A 22853-nucleotide genomic window follows, 5' to 3' on the forward strand; every position below is an offset into this window, starting at 1 on the left:
ATCTTTGGAATGTCCCCCTCTAGAACTCGTAATTGGTGATATCCGGATCGCAGGTCTATTTTGGAGAAGTAGTTCGCCCCTTGAAGTTGATCGAATAGGTCGTCAATACGGGGTAGAGGATAGCGGTTCTTGACAGTAAGTTTGTTCAGTTCTCTGTAGTCGATGCACATACGGAACGATCCGTCTTTCTTCTTTACAAACAAGATCGGTGCTCCCCAAGGTGAGAAACTTGGTCTTATGAATCCTTTGTGAAGGAGTTCATTAAGTTGACTGGAAAGTTCCTGCATCTCTGCTGGTGCAAAACGATAAGGCGACTTCGCTACTGGGGTAGCTCCTGGAATTAAGTCGATTCTGAACTCGACTTGGCGTTGCGGTGGTAATCCTGGTAGTTCTTCTGGAAAGATATCGGGAAAGTCGCGTACTACCGAGATGCTCTTGATGTCCTTCAGTTCTTGACTTGTATCAACGATGTGCGCTAGGAATGCTCGACAATCCTTCCGCAAGCACTTTCGAGCTTGGATGCACGAAATGATGCGAAGGTTTGCACTAGATTTGTCGTCGTAGATAACTAATGTTTCGTTGTTAGGGAGGTTAAGACGGACTGCTTTCTCAAAGCACATGATGTCGGCGCGAAGAAGACTCAACCAATCCATGCCGACTATAACGTCGAAACTTTTAATTTGAACCGGCATGAGATTGATTGGGAAAGAATGGTCGTCTAATGTTAACGTACAGCCCATGTATATGCAATTTGTGTTTTCGGTTTTTCCATTGGCCATCTCTATAGTGAATGAATTTTCTAACTTGCTAGGTTTAGGTTTAAGTAAATGAATAAAGTTTTGACTCACGAAGCTTCTCTCCGCTCCACTATCGAATAATATGCATGCGTATGAATTATCGAGAAGGAACGTACCAGCAACTATAGTTGGGTCAGCTACGGCTTCGTCGTGGCCTATTGCCAAAACTCGTCCTACACCTCCGGTGCCTGCTGCCTTAGGACAGTTTCTCTTGTAGTGGCCCACCTCGCCACAACCGTAGCAAGCCTGCCCTACACCCGCACCGGGAACTTGAGTGATCGGCTTCGCGGGTTCCTTGCAGAAACGGGCTGTGTGTCCTTTCCTGCTGCAGTTGGCGCACTGCATATCTCGACAAGGTCCATGGTGGTGGTAATTGCATTTGGTGCATTTTGGGAGGTTGCCTATATAAGGCTTTGTTGGGTAGGTATTTGTAGGGGCTGTAGCAGGTACGATGGCAGCATTTACTGACACCGGTTGTTTCTTTGCGGATTCTTGGGAAGACCCACCCTTCCCTTTAATCCACGCTCTCTTCCTGTCGTGGTTGTTGTTGTTGTTGTCGTTGTTGTAGTTGTTGTTGTGGTTGTTGTTGTTGTTGTTTCCTTTCTGTGGTGCTGGTGCAGAAGTGGTTGAGTTCTGATGACCTCCGTAGTCGATCAGAGATTGTGCCAGTTCCTTAGCACTTTCAAAGGTGTCAGGTTTAGAAGCTAACACGCTTGATCGCATTTGGGGCGTCAGTCCCCAGATGTACCTTTCTATCTTCTTGCTCTCGGGAGCAATCATATCTGGACAAAGGATTGCCAGTTCGCAGAATCTGTTGGTATAAGTAGCGATGTCGGTACCCACCATTCCGAGAGTCCATAGCTCGTGTTCAAGCTTTTGAATTTCTCCCCGTGGGCAGTATTCTCTCATCATCATGGCCTTCAAGCTCTCCCAGCTTATGGAGTTTGCCACGATTAGGGTAAGTACTTTAACGTGGCCATTCCACCAAGTTAAAGCTTTATCGAGAAGGGTGAAAGTTGCAAATTTGACCTTGCTGTGCTCGGGACAGGAGCAGATTTCAAAGACTGCCTCCGTCCTTTCAATCCACTGTCTCAGGGCCATCACACCACCAGTACCATAAAACATCCGGGGCTTGGCATTAGTGAAGTCCTTATAGGTGCATTCTCGAGGTGGTCCATGACTCTCGCCATGGTTGGATGGGTGTGTGCCAGATCCCGAGCCATTAGCACTAGAGTTATTGATCTGTGACATGGCAACTGCCACCGCTGCGGTGACTGCTGCTTGAAACATTACAGCATCAAATTGGGGTGGTGGAGGTGGTGGTGGTATAGGTGCTTCCTCACCGTTGTTTCGCCTTGGATTCCTACGCGGAGGCATCCTTCAACTATAGTTTGAAAAGACAAGGATAAGAATTTCATAGAATGGAAAATGTATGTGTCTCATGAACTAAATCGCTATAGTTCAACAACAGATGATAGTATGAGTCTTAAAATAGAAGAATGAAAGTTATTTGCAAGACTGAAGGTATGAAACAAGTATTTGGGTTCACAAAGACCATTCAAGGTTCGAACGAAATACTCAACATAGTAGTAATAGTGCCACTTATATTAATATAAAAGTTGTTACAACGATCATGAAAATTTGACCCCTATAAGGGTCTCCGTTTACAAAGTTCGAGAAATTTAAAGACTTTTAGCCGAGGTCCTAAGCTATAACAAAATTTGAGTCCTTGACAAGCACTACTTGCGTCGAAGGTTGCGCTTGGAGCTTGACTCCGCATCTGATTGCTTTGACTCCATTAGACGCCTATCGAAAGCGGCTTGTTGTTCCCTTAGTTCGGCGAGGGCTGCAATCATTTGCGCTTGAAACGCTTCGGTTTGGAAATGAGCGTTGTCTTGCATCTTGTCCAGCCTACGGATGTCAGAAGTGTGAACCTGCACTTCCACGTTGATATCCCGGAGTCGACTAGCTTGTACTCCAGACTGATAGGACTGATTGGCTAACTTACCCACCATTACCGGGAGTGCTCGATCAGCCGAACCTCCGCCACGGACATCATAGAAGTCCCGGCACATGCCGTAGGGAGGGCGTAGGTTTTGCTGTTGGCTCCAATGGTGGAGGTGACTTCCCCAGACGGGAGTCGGTCCTTGAAAGTTCCTTACGAAGACGGGAGGTTGAATGGGTGGTGGATCGATAACTTCCGGCTCTGAGTCGGTACCGGAGTCATCACCCACTTCTATGGGTTCCTCGTCCTCTTCGGGATCATCTTCGATCCATCCTCCGTTGCCTTGGTTGGGAAAGTAGGGGTCGCCAGGGTGGTGAAATCCAGCCATTTGACTGTACGAGAAATAGGGTTATAAGAATTGAATAAAGCCGGAACATGTAAAACATGTAAGTTAAACTAGTTTAGATAGCAAATACTCCTATAGTATTTAATTTCTTGTGTTTGATTCTTGTAATGGTTTGGTAAGTTTTGACTTGTTGCTTACTACGATCATTCCTCGATATACGTTGGTCTAATCTTGGGCAAATATAGTTGATCACGCTATATTTGTCCAAAATCTGATTACATATATCGAGTCTCAATCATAGTGTCAACTTGTCTAAATACTTGTATAGTTGTATAACATGAAAATAGTTTGTGGTATGCATGTAATTGTACTTAAATGAACTATCAATTTAAGTTGAACGAAATGTTGTTTAAGTGTAAAAAGAAAATTTGTTTTGTCAGAGAGTATTAGTCCCTTAAGCATTTATAGTTTGTATATCTTATGTGGTTCGATATACTTAGTTCACTATAAACATTGCTCTGATACCAATCTGTCACACCCCCAAACCTGAACGGCGGAAACGTTCGGGGGCGGATGACTTCATGTGGTAACGTAACAAATGAATACATAGTAAAGAAAGCAATACAACCATCATATATATAATTGAAAGTTTACATTTGTCAAAAGTTACATGTTCAAAACTCAATTACAATATGATGCCAAAATACGAGATTAAACTGGCGCCGCAGCATCCCTTCATCAAAAGCGAAATGAATACCTGAAATTTACTGATTTCCTGGGACATACAAGTAATTTTGAAAGAGTAGATCAGCATTTAAGTTGGTGAATTTCATAAGTATTTAAGTGACAATGTTTGAATGAAATGAAATGTTTTATCTTTGTTTGTTTGTGTTTAGAAAATCCTATATTTTCTACTAGTATAAAAGTAGCCTTCACTCAAGACCAATGTTTGTTTCCAAAATGTATGTATATGTAAAATAACCAATGAGTTTGAAAACCTTGTAAATCAATGCATTTTTAATACGCCTTGTAAGTTTTATAACCATACTATTGACTCTGAATGCCTATACACAACGTTCTTCAGGCGTTGGAATGTTATGACGTTTGTCACCCCAAACGGTGGACTGCAGCTAACAGTCAGGACGCGGGTTGTCAAACCCGTATAGATCTATACACAAACACCATGCTCCCCCTCCAAGGGATTCTGGTATATAATACAGGACTTGAAATGTGTACTCGAACGTACATGAAGTTAGTGTCTCACAAAACCGTGGTATAAAAACAGATCTACTTGTTAAAATGTTACGTTTGTTCTTGTATACGAAAGTAAACTTCTTGAAATATATGTTTCTAGTACATAAGAGTTAGAAATCTGTTCGTAAAACTATACCTATTATAGTTTTCAAAAAGTGTGCCTTGTTTGTTTAGAAATACCTAGAAAAAGAATCACTTGTTTATGAGAGCATAGATTTTTGGTGTAGAGTCTAAGATAGACAAGAATAATCTAAGAGCAGTTTAGTTTATACATGCATTACAACAACTTTATATTTTAAAAGATCGAATGCTATTGTAACATATGTTATATATATATATATATATATATATATATATATATATATATATATATATATAAGTTCCTTAAAGGTTTATAAATCGCATGTGATTTGAATATATAACAATATATATAAAAGAGTTTCTTTATGTAACACACGATAATACTCGTGTGTTTTACTTGTAATCCCCCCCTTGAAAGCATATAAAAGTATTTAGAATAATTAAAATGGTTGATTAAGGGGTATGAAACTCACTTGAAAGTTTTGGAGATAGCGAGATGGAAAACCGGGCAGAGTTTCGTCTCGGGAAACGGATTTTCCTCGGGATTCTCGGGATTCTCGGGAATCTCGGGAGTAAAATCGACCTTCGGGACTTGAGCCAAAAAGACCAGAGCTTCGGGTTTGAACGGACACGGAAAACGAGGCAAAGTTGAGAGAGAGAGAGAGAGAGAGAAGAGAAATGAGCCCTTTCTTTGGAAACCCTCGCATCCTATTTATAGTAAGGCTGGTCTGCCTCGGTACGCGGGGCGTACGCTCGTACGCAGCGCGTACGCGTACGTCATGCATGACCGAAGCCTCGACTGCCTCGGTTCGGATGGGACGGGTTGCTGGGTACGCGGGTCGGATGGGACGTCGGGTCGGACGGGTCGGGGCTTCGGACGGGTCGGTTTCTTCGGATAGCGCGACGTGGACGATCAGAGGCCAATCCTCTCGGTTACGCGGGGCGTACAGGAGTACGTAGCGCGTACCTCGGATGAGGACGCTGACTCCCCTTCGGATAATATCCGAATTTTGAATAAAATAAATAATTAATTTATTTAATAAACTTCAAAAATTCATATCTTCTTCATACGAACTCCGTTTTCGATGGTATTTATATCCTCGCGTAGGTGAGACTACGCTCTACAACTTTCGTTTAGACTCCGTCGGCAAATTCCAAAATTATTTTTTTATTATTTATTAAAAACCCATCGTGTTTAAGGAATTTCTTTGAAAATTCATAACTTCTTTATCTGATGTCGGTTTTTGCCAGACTTTTTACCGCTGGAATACCATTGTCGAGACCTTCGATTCTCGTTTAGGTCATTCCGGCCAAAAGTCGCTCGATTTCCGATTCGAGTTTTTAGCTGTCTGTTGCTAAGCCGAACTTGGAAAAAATCATAACTTCGCTATATGAAGTCGGATTTGGGCGTTCTTTTTACGTACGATCATGGTTCAAAGACATTTAATCATAGAAGGAAATTAAATAGAACTTATTTGTACATTTTATTATGAAAGTAAATTTTATTACTCAGAAGTGGTTACAATACTTGACCCATTTTGGTCGTTACAAAGAGTTGAAATATCGGGTTGTCACACAACCCCTGTAGCTTTCAATCGTCTTTGTAATTCCACCACATATAGCTATCAAGAGAATTCAAAAGCAGAACTTCGTCAGCTGTTATGATCCATCACTAACATTTATAGCTGATGTAGGTTTTGGTGGGAGGAGATGCTCTTTCCGGTCAACCATTGTGCCTGATATCACAACAGATATAGAGTAAAAAAATAATAGACGAAAACAAAATATTTAAATAGATAAAAACATATATATATATATATATATATATATATATATATATATATATATATATATATATATATATATATATATATGCCTCTGAGATCATTTCAGGATATTCTTTCAGCAAATCCTCTAGAACAAGATCCAACACCTAATTCCATAATCAATGACACAATAAAATCACAGTAAATACTATAAAAAAATCCAAGTAATTATCACAGAAATTGGGTATTATACCGTAATTTTTCCGCATCCTCGAGGATCCTGAAGCAGTATCGAATTGTTACACCCTCAGTTACCAAATTTGATACGATAAATTTCAACTTGCTGAAATTTGTTCAAAGATTAAATACGCCACAATGGAGGATGAGGAAAAAAAGAGATTATGATATTCATGTAGACATAATTGGAAGATATATAGAATTTTCGAATAACCATCAACCGAACCTGTAGTGGTTGTCGGGAGAATCGGAGAAAAGGGAGAAGATGAAATTGAGATCACATAGTCTTCTACAAAGAAGGACTAGCGCTTACTCTGCTATTCCCCGACCCATTAGGCTCATCCGTACACTTTTCTTTCTGGTAGACTTCAACTATGAATACGGTGTAAGAATACAGGGTTCTTGATTCCCAGGGTTATAAGAACACGTAGAACCAAAATGCCCTATTTCCCCAAAATACATCTTCTAAAATACCAAGGCGCTTGCCCTTTTTCGTTTCTGAGCATCAAAAACGGGGTGAGCGTGTATTTGGGTTTTCTGCAAAAGATGGAAACAAAGGAATTTGAGGTCAGGTGATGATGAGACCGTCGATGAGGAGAAGTGAGCAAGGGGTTGCCGGAAGCGAGGCGAGGTCTCCGGATCGATTGTAGAGAGCGTTGAGTGAGTGAGTGTTTTGAGTCTTAAAAGAGCCCTAGAATTAATATCAATATCGGTCCCTGTGATTTTGTTATAAGAGACGCGTGTTTGAGTAAAATTAGAAAACGACATCTGTAGAGGACACACGCTTAAGATAAGCATCCTCCGTGTTTTTAATTTTTTTTTGTTAAGACACTAATTTTAGGGGCACGCAAAAATGCGCGTCCTTGATCCTTTAAATTTTGTGAGAGATGACATTATTTTTAGCACGCACACTTTAGCGTATCGTAAATTAGTGCGTGTCATTGTTTGCACGTCGTAAAAGGCTATTTTTCTAGTAGTGCAAGACTATAATAAAAGAAAAACGACTTCAAATAAAGTTTCATGATCATAAGATACTATTATTACGTAGTAAATAAAATGTAACAGCCCAAATTTTCAATAATTTTTTTTTCATTTTTCAATAACGAAATCATTTCCATAAATTATAAAATCCCAATCACAATTTTTTTTCAAAATCGATAACATCAGATGATTTATTCATAAAACAGATGTCCCCAAACAAAAGGCTAGAGAGTGCATAAATCAGGATCTAAGGGCCCTTACCCTTAGATCTGAACTACCTGAAACAACCAACAAACTATAAGCTAAGGCTTAGTGAGTTCCCCAGAGCATACCCCACATAATTCACAAAATCATATAATCCATATCACTCCCATAAGCCATGCATATAAATATATATGGATGTCGTGGGCTCCCCCGGGGTCTTACACCTATGTGTCATGCGCTCCTCCCAGGGTCTTTACCTGATATGCCATGGGCTCACATGGTCTGATATCTAAGTGCCATGGGATCCCCATGGTGTTTACCTAGAATTCCATGGGCTTCCCCACATGGTCTGATATCCAAGTGCCACGGGCTCCCCCCGGGGTCTTCCGTGCAAGTATCACAAACACAACTAGCATATCACATACCACATAATCAACTAGCATACCACATAACACATAATGGGCCGGCCTTGGTGCCTTCGACCCATTGGTATGGTGTGGAGACTCACCTTACAAAAATGTTGAACCGATACGATCAAATCCCGACTCACAGCTCCGAACACAACTGCCTAAAATCATCGTGTGACCAACTTTGTCAAAATCCCGAAATACTAAAGATACCCTTAAATTCAAACTTGATCAACCACGGTCAAAGTCAAAGTCAAGGTCAACAGTCCATGTTGACCCAACTCGTCGAGTGCACTTGCTGACTCGTCGAGTTCCTTCAATTTACAGAGAATCGGGAAAAACCCTAGTCAACTCGCTGAGTTATCTTATCAACTCGTCAAGTTTGAATAGTGTCTAGAAGATCAGGAAATCCTTGAGCCAACTCGACGAGTTCCCCTATGAATTCGCTGAGTTCTCTAGTATGTCAACCCACTTAATACATTAAGCCCTTTTTATTGAACCCAAAGGTTCCAAACTTCAAATCCCTAACCATATAGACGTCTAGGAGGGTAAAGTTTCCAACTTTACCCCCAGAGGTCAGCCAATGAGCTTTAGACCCAAACCCTAACTCCTTTGAAGAGGGTCTTGACCCAAAAAGCCTCTAACTCTTTTCTTTAACATTTCATATTGCATATATGAGTAACTAGGGTGATTTAATCATGTAAAGTTTCTAACTTTACGTACATGTATGGCATTAAAGGGGCTAAAACACTCCAACATGGCTTATTAAGAGATTTAGGGCATGAGGGAGGGCCATGACTTACTAAAAATGGCAACTTTACGTCCAAATAGGCCATGGGGTGTCTATATCTGAAGTCATAACTTCAAACCATGATCAAGTCCAAGAATGATCCAAGAATAAGCTAAAATGACACAAAACCCTCTAACGGAGAGATCTAGCAAATGAATGATCAAGGTATCAGCTTTATACCTCGGTATGAATGCCTCAACATTGAAGACACCAGAGCTACAACCTCTTTCTTCAGCTATGCCCTTCCTGCTTCAATCCTCTTCAAACAAACACCAAGAATGCACTCTTTAAGCTCTCACACACTCACAATGATAGGAAAAGGATGAACTAGGGTTTATCTGGACAAAAGGGGTGGTAAGGGAGGCTAGCAAAGGGGTTTAAGGCCTTTAAATAGAGTGCAAACCCTAAAAATTAGGGTTTTCCTATCCAGCGTCCACTCGTCGAGTTGGGGCTCCTTAACTTTTCCAGTTGAGTCCTTAAACTCGCATCCAAACGAATTCCTACACGACGAGTTGGAGCTTCCAAACTCGTCGAGTTCCAATCCAAAAATCTAAAATACTAAAAAATTAATAATACCTGGACCAAGCGTTACAAATCTTCCCCACTTGAACAAGACTTCGTCCTCAAAGTCTGCTGGTGCGAAAAGGTCTGGGTAATGCTCTCGCATCTCATCCTCCGACTCCCATGTCCATTATGAGCCCTTCCGCTACTGCCATTGTACCTTTACTAGCCTCACCTATTTGCTATGTAGCACCTTAGTTTTCTTATCCAAAACTGCAACGGGCCCCTCAATGTAATTCAGGCTCTCATCCACCTGAATGTCATCCAAGGAAATAACTGCAGTCTCATTAGTGACACACTTCCAAAGCTAAGACACATGGAAGGTGTTGTGAATCTGGCTAAGCTCATCCGGAAGGTCCAAACGGTATGCCACCTTGCCCACCCGGGTAGTAATCCTGAACGGGCCAATAAATCAAGGCCCTAACTTTCCCTTCTTCCGAAACCTAATGACACCCTTCCATGGTGACACCTTCAGCAAAACGAAATCTCCCACCCGGAAATCAAGATACGAGTGACGCCGGTCAGCATAGATTTTCTAACGGCTCTACACGACCCGCAGCCTGTCGCACACTTGCTGGATCAACTCGGTAGTCTTAATCACCACCTCGGTGCTTTCCATTACTTTGTGCCCAACTTCACCCCAACAATATGGGTTCCTACACCTCCAAACATACAACATCTCAAACGGGGGTCAGTCGATACTAGCATTATAATCGTTGTTATATGAAAACTCTGCTAGTGGGAGGTATACATCCTAACACCCTCCGAAATCCAATATACATGCCCGCAACATATCCTCGAGCGTCTGGATCATCCGTTCGCTATGACTGTTTGTCTAAGGGTGGTATGCAGTGTGGAAGTGTAACTGTGTGCCCAATTCCTCGTGCAACTTCCTCCAAGATCTGGATGTAAATCAAACATACTGGTCATAAACCACCGACACTCGCACCCCCTGCCTGACCACCACACCTTGCATATAAATATCAACTAATTTCTCACCAGAAAGTCACATTCTTCTTGGATGAATCTCCGATAGTACCCCGCTAAACCCAGGAAGCTACGGATCTTAGATGCATTATTCGGTACCTCCCACCGTATTACTGCCTCAACCTTGGTTGGATCACCCAAGATACCCTCTTGGTTGATGATGTGTCCCATAAATTGCACCTCTCGCAACCAAAAATCACACTTTGAGAACTTGGCATAAAGCCTTTCCGTCCTCAGTGTGTCCAATACATCCCTCAGATCATGCTCATGTTGCTCCTTGGTCTTAGAATAGACCAAGATGTCATCGATGAAAACGATAACAGACCATCCAAAATTAGCCTACACACCCTGTTCATGAGGTCCATGAATGCTGCTGGGGAATTGGAGAGACCAAATGGCATCACCACAAACTCATAGTGGTCGTACCGAGTCTAGAATGTTGTCTTCGGTATATCCTCATCCCTAATCGTCATCTGACGATACCCCAACCGAAGATCAATCTTGGAAAACCAAAATGCACCCTCCAACTGATCGAACAAATCATCGATCCTCGGAAATGGATAATGGTTCTTCACCGTTAACTTGTTCAACTCCTAATAATCGATGCACATGATGTGTGACACGTCCTTCTTTTTCACGAACAGGGTCGGTGCTCCCCATGGGGAACTGCTCAGACGAATAAATCCTCAGTCTAGCAGTTCCTGAAGCTGCATAGACAGCTCCTGCATCTCGGGCGGAGCTAGCCGGTATGGTGCCTTAGCTATTGAAGCGGCACACGGAACCAAATCAATACGAAACTCTTGCCTCTCCGGAGTCATCCCAGGTAACTCCTCGGGAAAGACATCTCGAAGCTCCTGTACAACCGGTACACCACTCAAAATTTTCAGGGTCTCAGCCCTCGTATCCGAGACATACGCCAAGAATCCCAAACAACCCTAATGAAGAAGTCTCCTAGCTCTCGCAGTTGAACAAAGGGTTGGCCGTTACGAGGACCTCTCTCCATGAATAACCAGTTCTCCCCCACTTGAGGTTCGAACTCTCACCAGCTGACGCTTACAATCTATCATGGCCCCGTTGTCCCCCAACTAGTCCATCCCAACGATCACCTTCAACCGTTGCAACGGTATCGGAACCAAATCTACCCATAACCTCTCCCCAAACACAATCATGATATACCCTCGCAACACTCACAATGCGGTCATCAGCAATCTCAACCTCCAGCGGGGAATCCAAAGTCCCCGAAGCATCCCGGAACTTCTTGCTAAGAGCAAGAGATATGAATGATCGAGTAGCTCCCAAATAGAAAAGAACATGAGCTGTAATGTTGTTGACTTGAAAGGTCCCTATACAAGTACACATACATATTATACATATAAGCATAACAAACAATATTAAACAGGAAAAATAGATTACATACCAGCCACGATGTCTGTTGCAGCTCGTGCCTCCTCCGTCGTCAACTGAAATACACGACTCTTCACCGCAGGAGCATCCGCCTTTGCAGGCCGGCCATAAGTGATCCTCATTGTGGCGGGTGTAAGTGCCGCCACTGCTCCTCCTCCTCCCTGTAACCTTGGACAATCAGCCTTTTTATGGATGGTCTGGTTGCATTGGAAACAAATCAAGCCCTTCTTGGGGCAATCCCTGCTCAGGTGGCCCGGTTGGCCACACACGTAACATCCCAATCCCGCTACTTGACACGCTCCATTGTGCGGCTTACCGCACTTGACACGCCGGCCATGGCCCTGCTGACCCCTACTGGAAGAATCAAAGGTCTTAGGCTTTTTAGCCAGACCTACCGCTGTCTGAGCCTGCTCTGGCCTCCGCTTGGTGCGGAACTCCAAATCTATCTCCCGCTCCTGGGCCTTCTCTACCATCTCATTCAAGGTTTTGCACCCTAAAAAGCTCAAAAACTCACAGATATCATCCCTCAACATGGAATGATACCTCATCCTCCTCATATCCTCATATGCAACATATTGGGGGATCAATAATGCTCGTTCCCAAAACTTGGCGGTGATCTCTGCCACAGTCTTAGTGGTCTGTTGTATCTCCTGGAACTCCCTCTCAATCTGTTGCACCTCGACGGATGGTGCAAATTCCAACTCAAAATGCCTAACAAACTCTTCCATTGTCATCTACACCACTCCGGTTGATCCTACTTGATGGGTCACCTCCTCCCACCAGTCCCTAGCTCGATCTGTCAACATACGCGAAACAAACCCCACCTTTGCCGCTTTGGCGCAAGAGCTCGTGTGTTGGGCGTTCTCCATGTCGGCCACCCAGCATCGGCTAACTATGTAGCCCCGGACCCTAAAGAACTCAAGTCGACCACACGCCTTGAACTCCCGGAACGAGGGAGTTAAGGCCTTGACCTGGCCCGCAACAATCTCGGCTCGAAAGGACCTAAGCCGCTCCTCCATGATCTCCATAATCCCCTCCTTGACGGTCCCGAAAATCACTGGGGTGGCGTCAAGAATGCCCCTCATAACCTCGGCTGCGATAAGCTCGCGTAGCCTCTCATCAATAGGCTTAGTAGCATAGCCCGACCCAGATCTTGATCCCCCTTCTCCATGCCGTGTCCATACTGCACTGAAATACCATAAGACATAATGATCAGGATATTTAAAAAGGGGATCCTTCCACACCGGTTCTCCATAGAATTTCCAGATCTAACATTAGTTTGGGTACAAGTCATGTGCTTTTAGTAGTACGGGCCCAATACTACCTTCCACACCTACCTGTACCTTCCCCAAGGCTCTGCCTAATAACTCTAATTCATCCTAGAACAAAACATTTCATATTGTTACATAGCTCAAATCCTAGGCCATCCTAAGATTTACTCAATCCCATCAAACCATAACTCAAATCAATCATAAAAGGTTGCCTTATGCATGTAAATTATACACACAACACGATCAAATAGACTTTCAAATAACATACTCTACCCTAAGACCACAACCAAAAAAGAAACAGGAAATAAGGCTAAATAAATTATTTTGAGGCTATAAGACCCTAACCGTATAAAATTTTGAAAACATACAAATAGCAAGATTCATATGATTATAACATTCTGAATATCAACATAGCATGGCTAACATACCGGGGAAAATACTTACTTGATCTCGGCCGATTACGCGCATTGCACTCTCCCTTTTTCTTACGAGAAATTGGTTTTTAAAAGCTTTTAGCTTTGATTTTTGAAAACAATTTTTACCACTTCCTTAGTTTGATTCCTGACACGCTCAAGAGTATGCCTGAATCCCTCAAACCAAGGCTCTAATACCAACTTTGTAACAGACCAAATTTTCAATAATATTTTTTTTTCATTTTTAAATAACGAAATCATTTCCATAAATTATAAAATCCCAATCACAATTGTTTTAAAAATCCATAACATCAGATAATTTATTCATAAATCAAAGTGTCCCCAAACAAAATGTCATAGAGTGCATACTGTGCCATCATGTCGGACCCTTGCCCTTAGATCTTGAAGTACCTGAAACAACCAACAAACTATAAGCTAACGCTTAGTGAGTTCCCTAGAGCATACCCCACATAATCCACATAATCATATAATCCATATCAATCACATAAGCCATGCATATAAACACATAGCAAGATTCATATGATTATCACATTCCGAATATCAACATAGCATGGCTAACATATTGGGGAAAAATACTTAATTGAGCTCGGCCGATTACGCGCATTGTACTCTCCCTTTTTCTTACGAGAAATTGGTTTTTAAAAGCTTTTAGATTTTATTTTGGAAAACAATTTTTACCATTTCCTTAGTTTGAGTCTTGACACGCCCGAGAGTGTGCCCGAATCCCTCAAACAAAGGCTTTGATACCAACTTGTAACAACCCAGATTTTCAACATTTTTTTTTTCATTTTTGAATAACGAAATCATTTCCATAAATTATAAAATCACAATCACAATTGTTTTCAAAATCCATAACATCATATTATTTATTCAAAAACCAGAGTGTCCCCAAACAAAACACTAGATAGTGCATGCCGCACCATCACGCTGGGCCCTTGCCCTTAGATCCTGAAGTACCTGAAACAACCAACAAAGTGTAAGCTACTACCTAGTGAGTTCCCCGGAGCATACCCCAAATAATCCACATAATCATATAATCCATATCAATCTCATAAGTCATGCATATAAACATATAAGGACGTCGTGGGCTCCCCTCAAGGTCTTACACCTATGTGTCATGGGCTCCCCCATTGTCTTTATTTAAAATGTCAAGTACTCCCCCGCATGGTCTGATATCCAAGTGTCATGGCCTCCCCCATGGTCTTTACCTGGAATGCCATGGGCTCCCCCACATGGCCTAATATCCAAATTTCACGGTCTTCCATGCAAGTATTAAAAAGACAACTAACATATCACATACCACATAATCAACTAGCATACCACATAACACATAATAGGCCGGCCTTGGTGCCTTCGACCCATTTGTATGGTGAGGAGACTCACCTCACAAAAATGTTGAACCGATACGATCAAATCCCGACTCACAGCTCCGAACTCAACTGCCTACAATCATCGTGTGACCAACTTTTTCAAAATCCTAAAATACCAAAGATACCCTTAAAGTCAAACTTGATCAACCATGGTCAAAGTCAACGTCAATAATCTATGTTGACCCAACTCGTCGAGTGCACTTGCTGACTCGTCGAGTTCCTTTAATTCTCAAAGAATCGGGAAAAACCCTAGTCAACTCGTCGAGTTTGAACAGTGTCTAGAAGATCCGGAAAACCTCGAGCCAACTCGTCGAGTTCCCCTATGAACTCGTCGAGTTCTCTAGTCTGTCAACCCACTTAATACATTAAGCCCTTTTTCTTGAACCCAAAGGTTCTAAACTTCAAATCCCTAACCATAGAGGCGTCTAGGAGGGTAAAGTTTCCAACTTTACCCCCAGAGGTCAACCAATAAGCTTTAGACCCAAACCCTAACTCCTTGAAGAGGGTCTTGACCCAAAAGCCTCTAACTCTTTGCTTCAACGTTTCATATTGTAGATCTAAGGATCTAGGGTGGTTTAATCATGTAAAGTTTCTAACTTTACGTTCATGCATGACATTAAGGGGGCTAAAATACTCCAACATGGCTTATTAAGAGATTTAGGGCATGAGGGAGGGTCATGACTTAATAAAAATGGCAACTTTACGTCCAAAGAGGCCATAGGGTGTCCAGATCTGAAGTCATAGCTTCAAATCATGCTCAAGTCTAAGAATGCCCCAAGAATACGCTAAAATGACACAAAACCCTCTAATGGAGATATTTAGCAAATGAATGATCAAGGTATCAGCTTTATATCTCAATATGAACGCCTCAACAGTTAAGACACCGGATCTACAACCTCTTTCTTCAACTATGCCCTTCCTCCTTCAAGCCTCTTCAAACAAACACCAAGAATGCACTCTTTAAGCTCTCCAACTCGTCGATTTGGGGCTCCCCAACTCATCGAGTTGAGTCCTTAAACCTGCATCCAAAAGAATTCCTACACGAAGAGTTGGAGCTTCCCAACTCATCGAGTTCCAATCCAAAACTCTAATATATTGAAAAATGAATAATACCTGAACCAAGCTTTACATAAAACCAACACAAAAATTACAGATAATAAACAGTTAATGTATAATTAATCTTTCGAACGATAAATATTTATATTATAATTATGCACATGAAGGTAAATATGCCCTCATCTAATAAAATGTGAAAGACTTTTGGTTAAGTATGCGTTCCAAATAACACTTCATATTTTTTCTATTAAAAGAACCTAGTTATAAATATTACTATGTTCAATCATCGTTTATATTATTTGTGATTATAATCCAATACAAACATTGGTCGACACCAAGGTCAAATTAAATTCAAATTTCGATGAACCCTTTTCCTAACCTACCTAATATCAAAGTATTCCAACAGCCTACGATATCTAACATTCACCCGACCTGACATCTTATACACAATGCATAATTTTGTCTTCATATGCATGATTTACTTCGTTATGATATAATGCCTTGATTAAATGCAAAATCTTATATTTACAAGTTACACTTTTCTTTGATCCCCACCTCTCTATATATGTTTCCACTCCTTACATCATATACACTAAAGAAGATTAGGGGATGTTTGATACACGAAGATCGACCTCTAGATATATAAAGTCTTGAAGCTAAATATCGAGGTGTTGTAAAAGTGGTTTTTAAAGCTAGTTGGTTGCCAACCTCTTATTTGAACTGCGTTGTCTGCTTACCACCACAACCATCGTTTATTATGATAAAAGTTGTACTATCTGTCTCACGGCCAATCTAGTTCAGTGCCAATAAATAAAATATATCAAAATTGATATCCACTTCATTCGGGAAAAGGTCACTTGTGGTGAAATTTGTGTCTTGCAGCTTGTCGGTATTTCACTAAAGGCTAACATCGCATTTTCATTGACAATTTTTTAGATAGTTTAAGCATTCAAAGACTGCCTATTACAACTGTAGGGACTATTAGTCATTATGTTAATATCATATTGTATTTGATGTATTTATTGTTTATCTATGTTTCCATTGTAGTATAATATTAACATCTTGTATAAATACCCTAATTATCAACCAGAAAGACAAGCATTGAGATATTTCATTTTTGTCTTTTAATATAATTATCAGAAGATTGTTAAAAAAAAACTAAGAATAAATTTCAAAAGCTTATAAAAATGGTAAATAATATGATTTGTACCGCATCAACCCGACTCAAAGTTTATATGGAAGGTCATTCGTTGAACATTAGCTATATTTTAGGTGTACTAGAGATTAAATCCTAAAACTCATGTTTAAATTTTAGCACTTCAACCATTAAGCTTCTATAACGCAATTTGAAAGGCTTCCATCTAAGTGTGGAAAGATTTTTTTTTTTTTTTAAATAAGTTGGATAGAAATATGTATGGTGACTGAAACCTTAAAGCACAAAATAACGGTAGAGGGTGGCGTGAAAATATGTTGTCATGCCGTCCAAAACAGACCTTTCATCCATAATGCCACATTGCCACCCCCTGCCCCCACGCGCAATCTCTCTCTTTCTTTCTCTGTATATATAGTGTAATTTATGTACCCTCTTGCAGCATACTTCGATCATCTTCAACTTTGCAGATACCACCGAACTTTAACATCCGTTTCCGGTGCAAACATCAAGACAATCAAAACATTTTTTGACCCTAGCAAAACCAATCATCTTAAGTCGTACGCGGTGGTCGTTTCTTTTTATACCAATAGACAAAAAAGGTCAGTTTCTTTTTAGAATTCTGGTTCAAATCAATGTATATGAATATATGAGCTTTACCTAGCTTGAGCTCGAAGCTTTAAAACCCAGGGGTCTTGTACTTGATTGTCATTGGTATTTCTTTTTGGAAGGTTTGATCTAATTGAAAACAATTTTTGTAGCATATTCAAACACATTCATATTTCTTCGTTTCAAACTGGTTCTAAACTTCTATGTAATAATTATGCTTCTTGAAAACGTGGTTTCCATCTACGTACGTATACTTATGATAAATATGATGTATGTTCCATTGCGTTTATTATCTTGATCATGTCTGCTTCTGGATCCAAACCTTATCTTAAGTAGAATAATGCATGCTTTTAGTGGTTAAGAGTGAGACATAATTAAATGACACGAATAGAATGTGAGTATGTGATCCATCTGTTTGACAATCTCTATATTCATCATTTTTCATGGGGTTTATTTGTTTTCAACTGCCATTGGAACATGAGAAAGAGTCTCACAACACAATAAGTGAATAACCAATCCAATTATGGTTATGAAAAGTGTTGAATTATAGGTTTAAGAGAGAGAAATGGTATGGTTTATGTTGGTTATGGTGATTTGTTTATAATAAGGGTCTTAGATATATAGGGAGAGTATGGGGGTGGAGTGGGGTTATCCATGACCTTATGATGAGGAAACATGGAGTGGAATGCACTCAAAGAAACCATAACATGCCTACCTTCTATTCCCTTCTGTTTATAAACAAAAAGTCAATGTTTTGGGCTTATCTTACATATATACTCTATGTCGTATGTTTACCTTCTTTCTATGTTGCTTCCTGGGCCCCACTACCACATCAAATTATATTTTTCTTGTCCTTTTACAACGAAGAAACTTTGGTATAGGTCCCACATGATATAATAATCATAAGGTCTTTTGTTCACGAGTGGTTCTGAATTATTTGTAACAACCATAGTTGGCTACTAAGTTTGTAGTTCACGATTCACCATATGTGCGATCTATCTATTATATTAGATCTTATATAAGATGATATGCACCACCTCTTGTTCTCTCTTTGTTCCAAGGTGAGCAGCTTTAAAGAATACAGTTTGTAATTTATTTCCTGGATTTTGTTTTATAGAAGGATCAAGAGAATATATAATTGATCAATCGATAGATGGAGTTGGAGTCATCATGTGTTCCTCCAGGGTTCAGATTTCATCCTACGGAGGAAGAACTCGTGGGATACTATCTCAAAAGGAAAGTCGAGTCGCTGCAAATAGATCTTGATGTTATTGTTGACATTGATCTTTACAGAATGGAGCCTTGGGATATTGAAGGTAATCCACTCCAGACAACATGAAATCATTACATGAAAATAGGTCATTTTCATTTAACCCATAAACATGTCAAGAATTGACAGCAATATTGTCACTAAACAATAATATCATATCCCTACTTTGCTTTACGTAAAATGGAGGAAAATTCTTTTTGCTGCAAATCATATATCCAATGCAATTTGCGACACGTTCTTACACTTTAATTAGTCTCAGTTTTTTAAAGTCACAAAGAGACGCGTGGTTTTATTTATGCAAATGTGCTTACACATAATTAATTTCGTAACAATTTACTGATTATATATCATATCATCATATATTTTACCTTTATTAAACTTTATCTCCCAACCTCTATAACGTGTTAAACTTTATCACATCATTGCATAAAAAATATTTAAATAAAGCCCAAGTTTCAAATTTATTAATCAAAAATTAAATATAATATACAATGATATTCTTAATTAATACAAAATGAAACGCCATAAAATTTAAAGAGTGTGATAACTAAAACATATAACAGTTTAACTATTAATATACATAATTATTTAATAACTTAAATAGCTAGTGCTGTAGATACCCAAAAAAAAAGTTAAATAGCATAAAACAATATTTTATTTTAATTTTTTTTGGATAATGAAAGTAAAATATGATTCATACATTACTGTTGAAGTATACCTTTTTTTTGTTTGATAAATTGAAATTAAAAGTATTATCAATACTATATATATATATATATATATATATATATATATATATATATATATATATATATATATATATATATCCTTAAACTCCATTTTTGAATACATTCTATGTCACCCTTTTACTTTTCATTAAGGAGGTGTTTGGCTTAGCTTTTCACAGCCAAAAGTCTTTTTTGTAGAAGAAAAAAAACAAAAAGATGATTGACAAACTAATAACTTTTGAAGTTTTAATATAAAGAAAAACAATTTTTTTGAAAAAGTCAGAAAATTCTGACTTTTTATAACTTTTTTGAAAAGAACTTTGAGCTTTTAAAGCCAACCATGCCCTAAGCCTCATTAAATTTTACCTATATACAGTTCAAAGCATTTTGAATGATCTAACTTAGCCACATCACAATTTTCTTTCTCATACACACTAATTACGTGATTAAATCTTTATTATAATCTATAAAAAACGTACATCATACACATGATCAGTGTTTTTCAACCAATACTATACCATATTATATCAAATATATGGCAATTTAATTACTTCTTTTTTTGTTGTTTAATACAAACTTAGGGAGGTGCAAATTAGGATACGAAGAACAAAACGAGTGGTTTTTCTTCAGTCATAAAGATAGAAAGTACCCTACAGGCACACGGACCAATAGAGCTACCTCAGCCGGTTTCTGGAAGGCAACAGGAAGAGACAAGGCGGTGCTATCAAAAGACAGGATCATCGGAATGAGAAAAACCCTTGTTTTCTACAACGGACGTGCACCCAATGGCCGGAAAAGTGACTGGATTATGCACGAATATCGCCTCCAATCGTCTCACAATGCTCCCGTTCAGGCAAGTACTTTACATTGATCCTTTAATTAATCCTTTAACTATAAATAAACACAATGTTCATGAATGGTGAAAAAACACCAAGAAAACAAATAGATATATTGAGTCCTGATCAGTCAACCCTTTAGATTTTTTTTTCTGTTCTAGTCTTTGTTTAGGATAATGGAAACAGTGAAGACAAAGCATGCTGTTTTCATGTTTTTTTGTCTTTGATCGAGTGGGTAGCTATTGACTATAGGCGTATAGGTTGCTGTTTTGAATGTGAAAGCTTCCTAAAGTGTCAATATTCCTTCTTAATTGATAGCATGCACCTACTTTAAACTCGTGAAACCCCACTACTTTTGCCACTAAAAGAGGTTAACCTACGGGAGGCATTTGATCGGACCGTTATTCTCTTTCTATTTTTTTGAGATAATTTTTAACAAATTGTGTACCAAGATTTATCTTTTTTTCAATATTATAAAATTTGGATGCGCATTAGAAAACACATGCAAAAAGACTTTAAATATCGTGTATGACCTTTAAATCAAAACTCAACTCTTTTATGTTATTAATTTCAGGAAGAAGGCTGGGTGGTTTGTCGGGCGTTCAAGAAACCAACTCCAGTTCAAAAACAAGGGTTTGAACCCTGGAACAATGGTTACTACATTCGGAACACCAATAATATTAGACCACTTCCACCGATTAATGATACATTTAATTCCTCGCAATCCTTCCACTCAAATCAATCCATGTTATCACATAAACTACCATTTAATGATCAAGATCAACAACTTTCTGCAAATCACTTCCTACTTGAACATTCAAATATCGATAGTCCTTCAGCTTCAAGAAGCTTTGCAACAAACGAAGATCATGACTATGAGAGTGGAATTGATTTTAACCACTATGATAATGATTGGAAGAACATAGAAAATTTACTTGGGTCCGAATTAAACAAACCCTCTTCGTTTCCCTATTCAACCATGCCATTGATCGCCCACAATCATGATAACAATGAGTTCGACTCTAGTGATCAAACCAGCCACCTTTTTGGATGCTTTTCTGACTTGTAACGTTAGTGCAAATATATATCTAAGGCATTATTAAGCTTATGGACTAATAGATGGCGCCTAGTGCATGCATGGTTTTGTTAAGTTGCTACAATCGACTTCATTGGAGTTGACAAACAAAATGTCAACGAAAGTAGATCCTTGGTAAAGACAAAGGAAATAGTTGCAAGTGGTTCCTTTGTAATTGCTATATATATAGTTTATTGAATTACTTTGGTATGATTGTACAATTTAACTCTTAATATCTTTTTTTAGGTTACCTGTTTTTATATTCATTTAGTATGACTATATATATAATACTTTTAATCTCTAAGCGTGATTCAAGAGACTATATCTTCATAAGGTGGATAGTTGTAACCAAGGTTCTAAATAACGTTAGGCGTAACTTGGCAGCAAGGTCAAACCTCAAATTTTTTCAAGTCGTGGCGAGTCACATCGTTTTTAAGGCGTGACTTAATATATATATATATATATATATATATATATATATATATATATATATATATATATATATATATATATATATATATATAGAGAGAGAGAGAGAGAGAGAGTTAGGTTTAAATGTAGATTCACATCTATTATGCGGACGTGTGAAAAGTGTTATTTTGTGATAATGACAAAAAAAATATGTTGTTTGATAATGTGAATACGTTCAATCTTACATAACTATTGTCATTATCACGCATTCTTACTAATTAAATCGTTTATAAGTTTATTATAGACTTTTATTATTATTATTCTCATTCAGTCAGAATGTTGTCAGAATGTTTATTGAGTCGTATTCTCTAAGAATGAAAATGAGTGAAAAACAATGTATGAGAATAAAAGTAACTAAGAATTAATGAGAATGCATGGAAATGACAATGGTTGTGTGAGTTTGAACTTACTAAACAACTTATTCTCTTAGTAATTCTCATAAAATAACATTGTCCACACGTCTACACAATATATATATATATATATATATATATATATATATATATATATATATATATATATATATATATACACACACACACACACTAGATGTGTACCCGCGCAGAGCCGCAGCTATAAATAACTCTTTTGGTGAATAGTTTCTTACGGTGAAATAATTATTATATTTTATTATTAGTTATTATATAATAAAAAATTACCGTTTTTAAATAAAATATTTATGTTTAAAATTTATATTTATATTGTTTGTTTATACATTTGATGTAAATTAATTAATAACGATGTCTACTTCAAGAAATATAAATTAATTTATATATATGAATTTAATATTTTAAAGTTGTTATTTTGCTCCAAATTAAATTTC

At 38.8% G+C, this 22853-nt stretch overlaps 1 protein-coding gene across 2 annotated transcripts; it reads left to right on the forward strand.

Moving 5' to 3' along the window:
• Positions 1-17441: 17441 nt before the first annotated feature.
• On the forward strand, positions 17442-21805 carry VND7 (vascular related NAC-domain protein 7). Of its 2 annotated transcripts, XM_079014655.1 has the most exons (4): positions 17442-17643; positions 18768-18966; positions 20230-20505; positions 21063-21805. In XM_079014655.1, exons 2-4 carry the CDS (start codon positions 18804-18806, stop codon positions 21551-21553), a joined length of 930 nt encoding a protein of 309 aa, XP_078870781.1. In that variant the 5' UTR covers positions 17442-17643; positions 18768-18803; the 3' UTR covers positions 21554-21805. The 2 variants fall into 2 exon arrangements, with proteins under 2 accessions (XP_078870781.1, XP_078870787.1); XM_079014661.1 differs by lacking the exon at positions 17442-17643 and having other exon boundaries at positions 18715-18966.
• The last annotated feature ends 1048 nt before the right edge of the window (positions 21806-22853 follow it).

This window comes from Lactuca serriola, chromosome 1 (assembly GCF_051521515.1).
Source record: "Lactuca serriola cultivar US96UC23 chromosome 1, Lser_US96UC23_V15, whole genome shotgun sequence".
Lineage (NCBI taxonomy): Eukaryota > Viridiplantae > Streptophyta > Magnoliopsida > Asterales > Asteraceae > Lactuca > Lactuca serriola.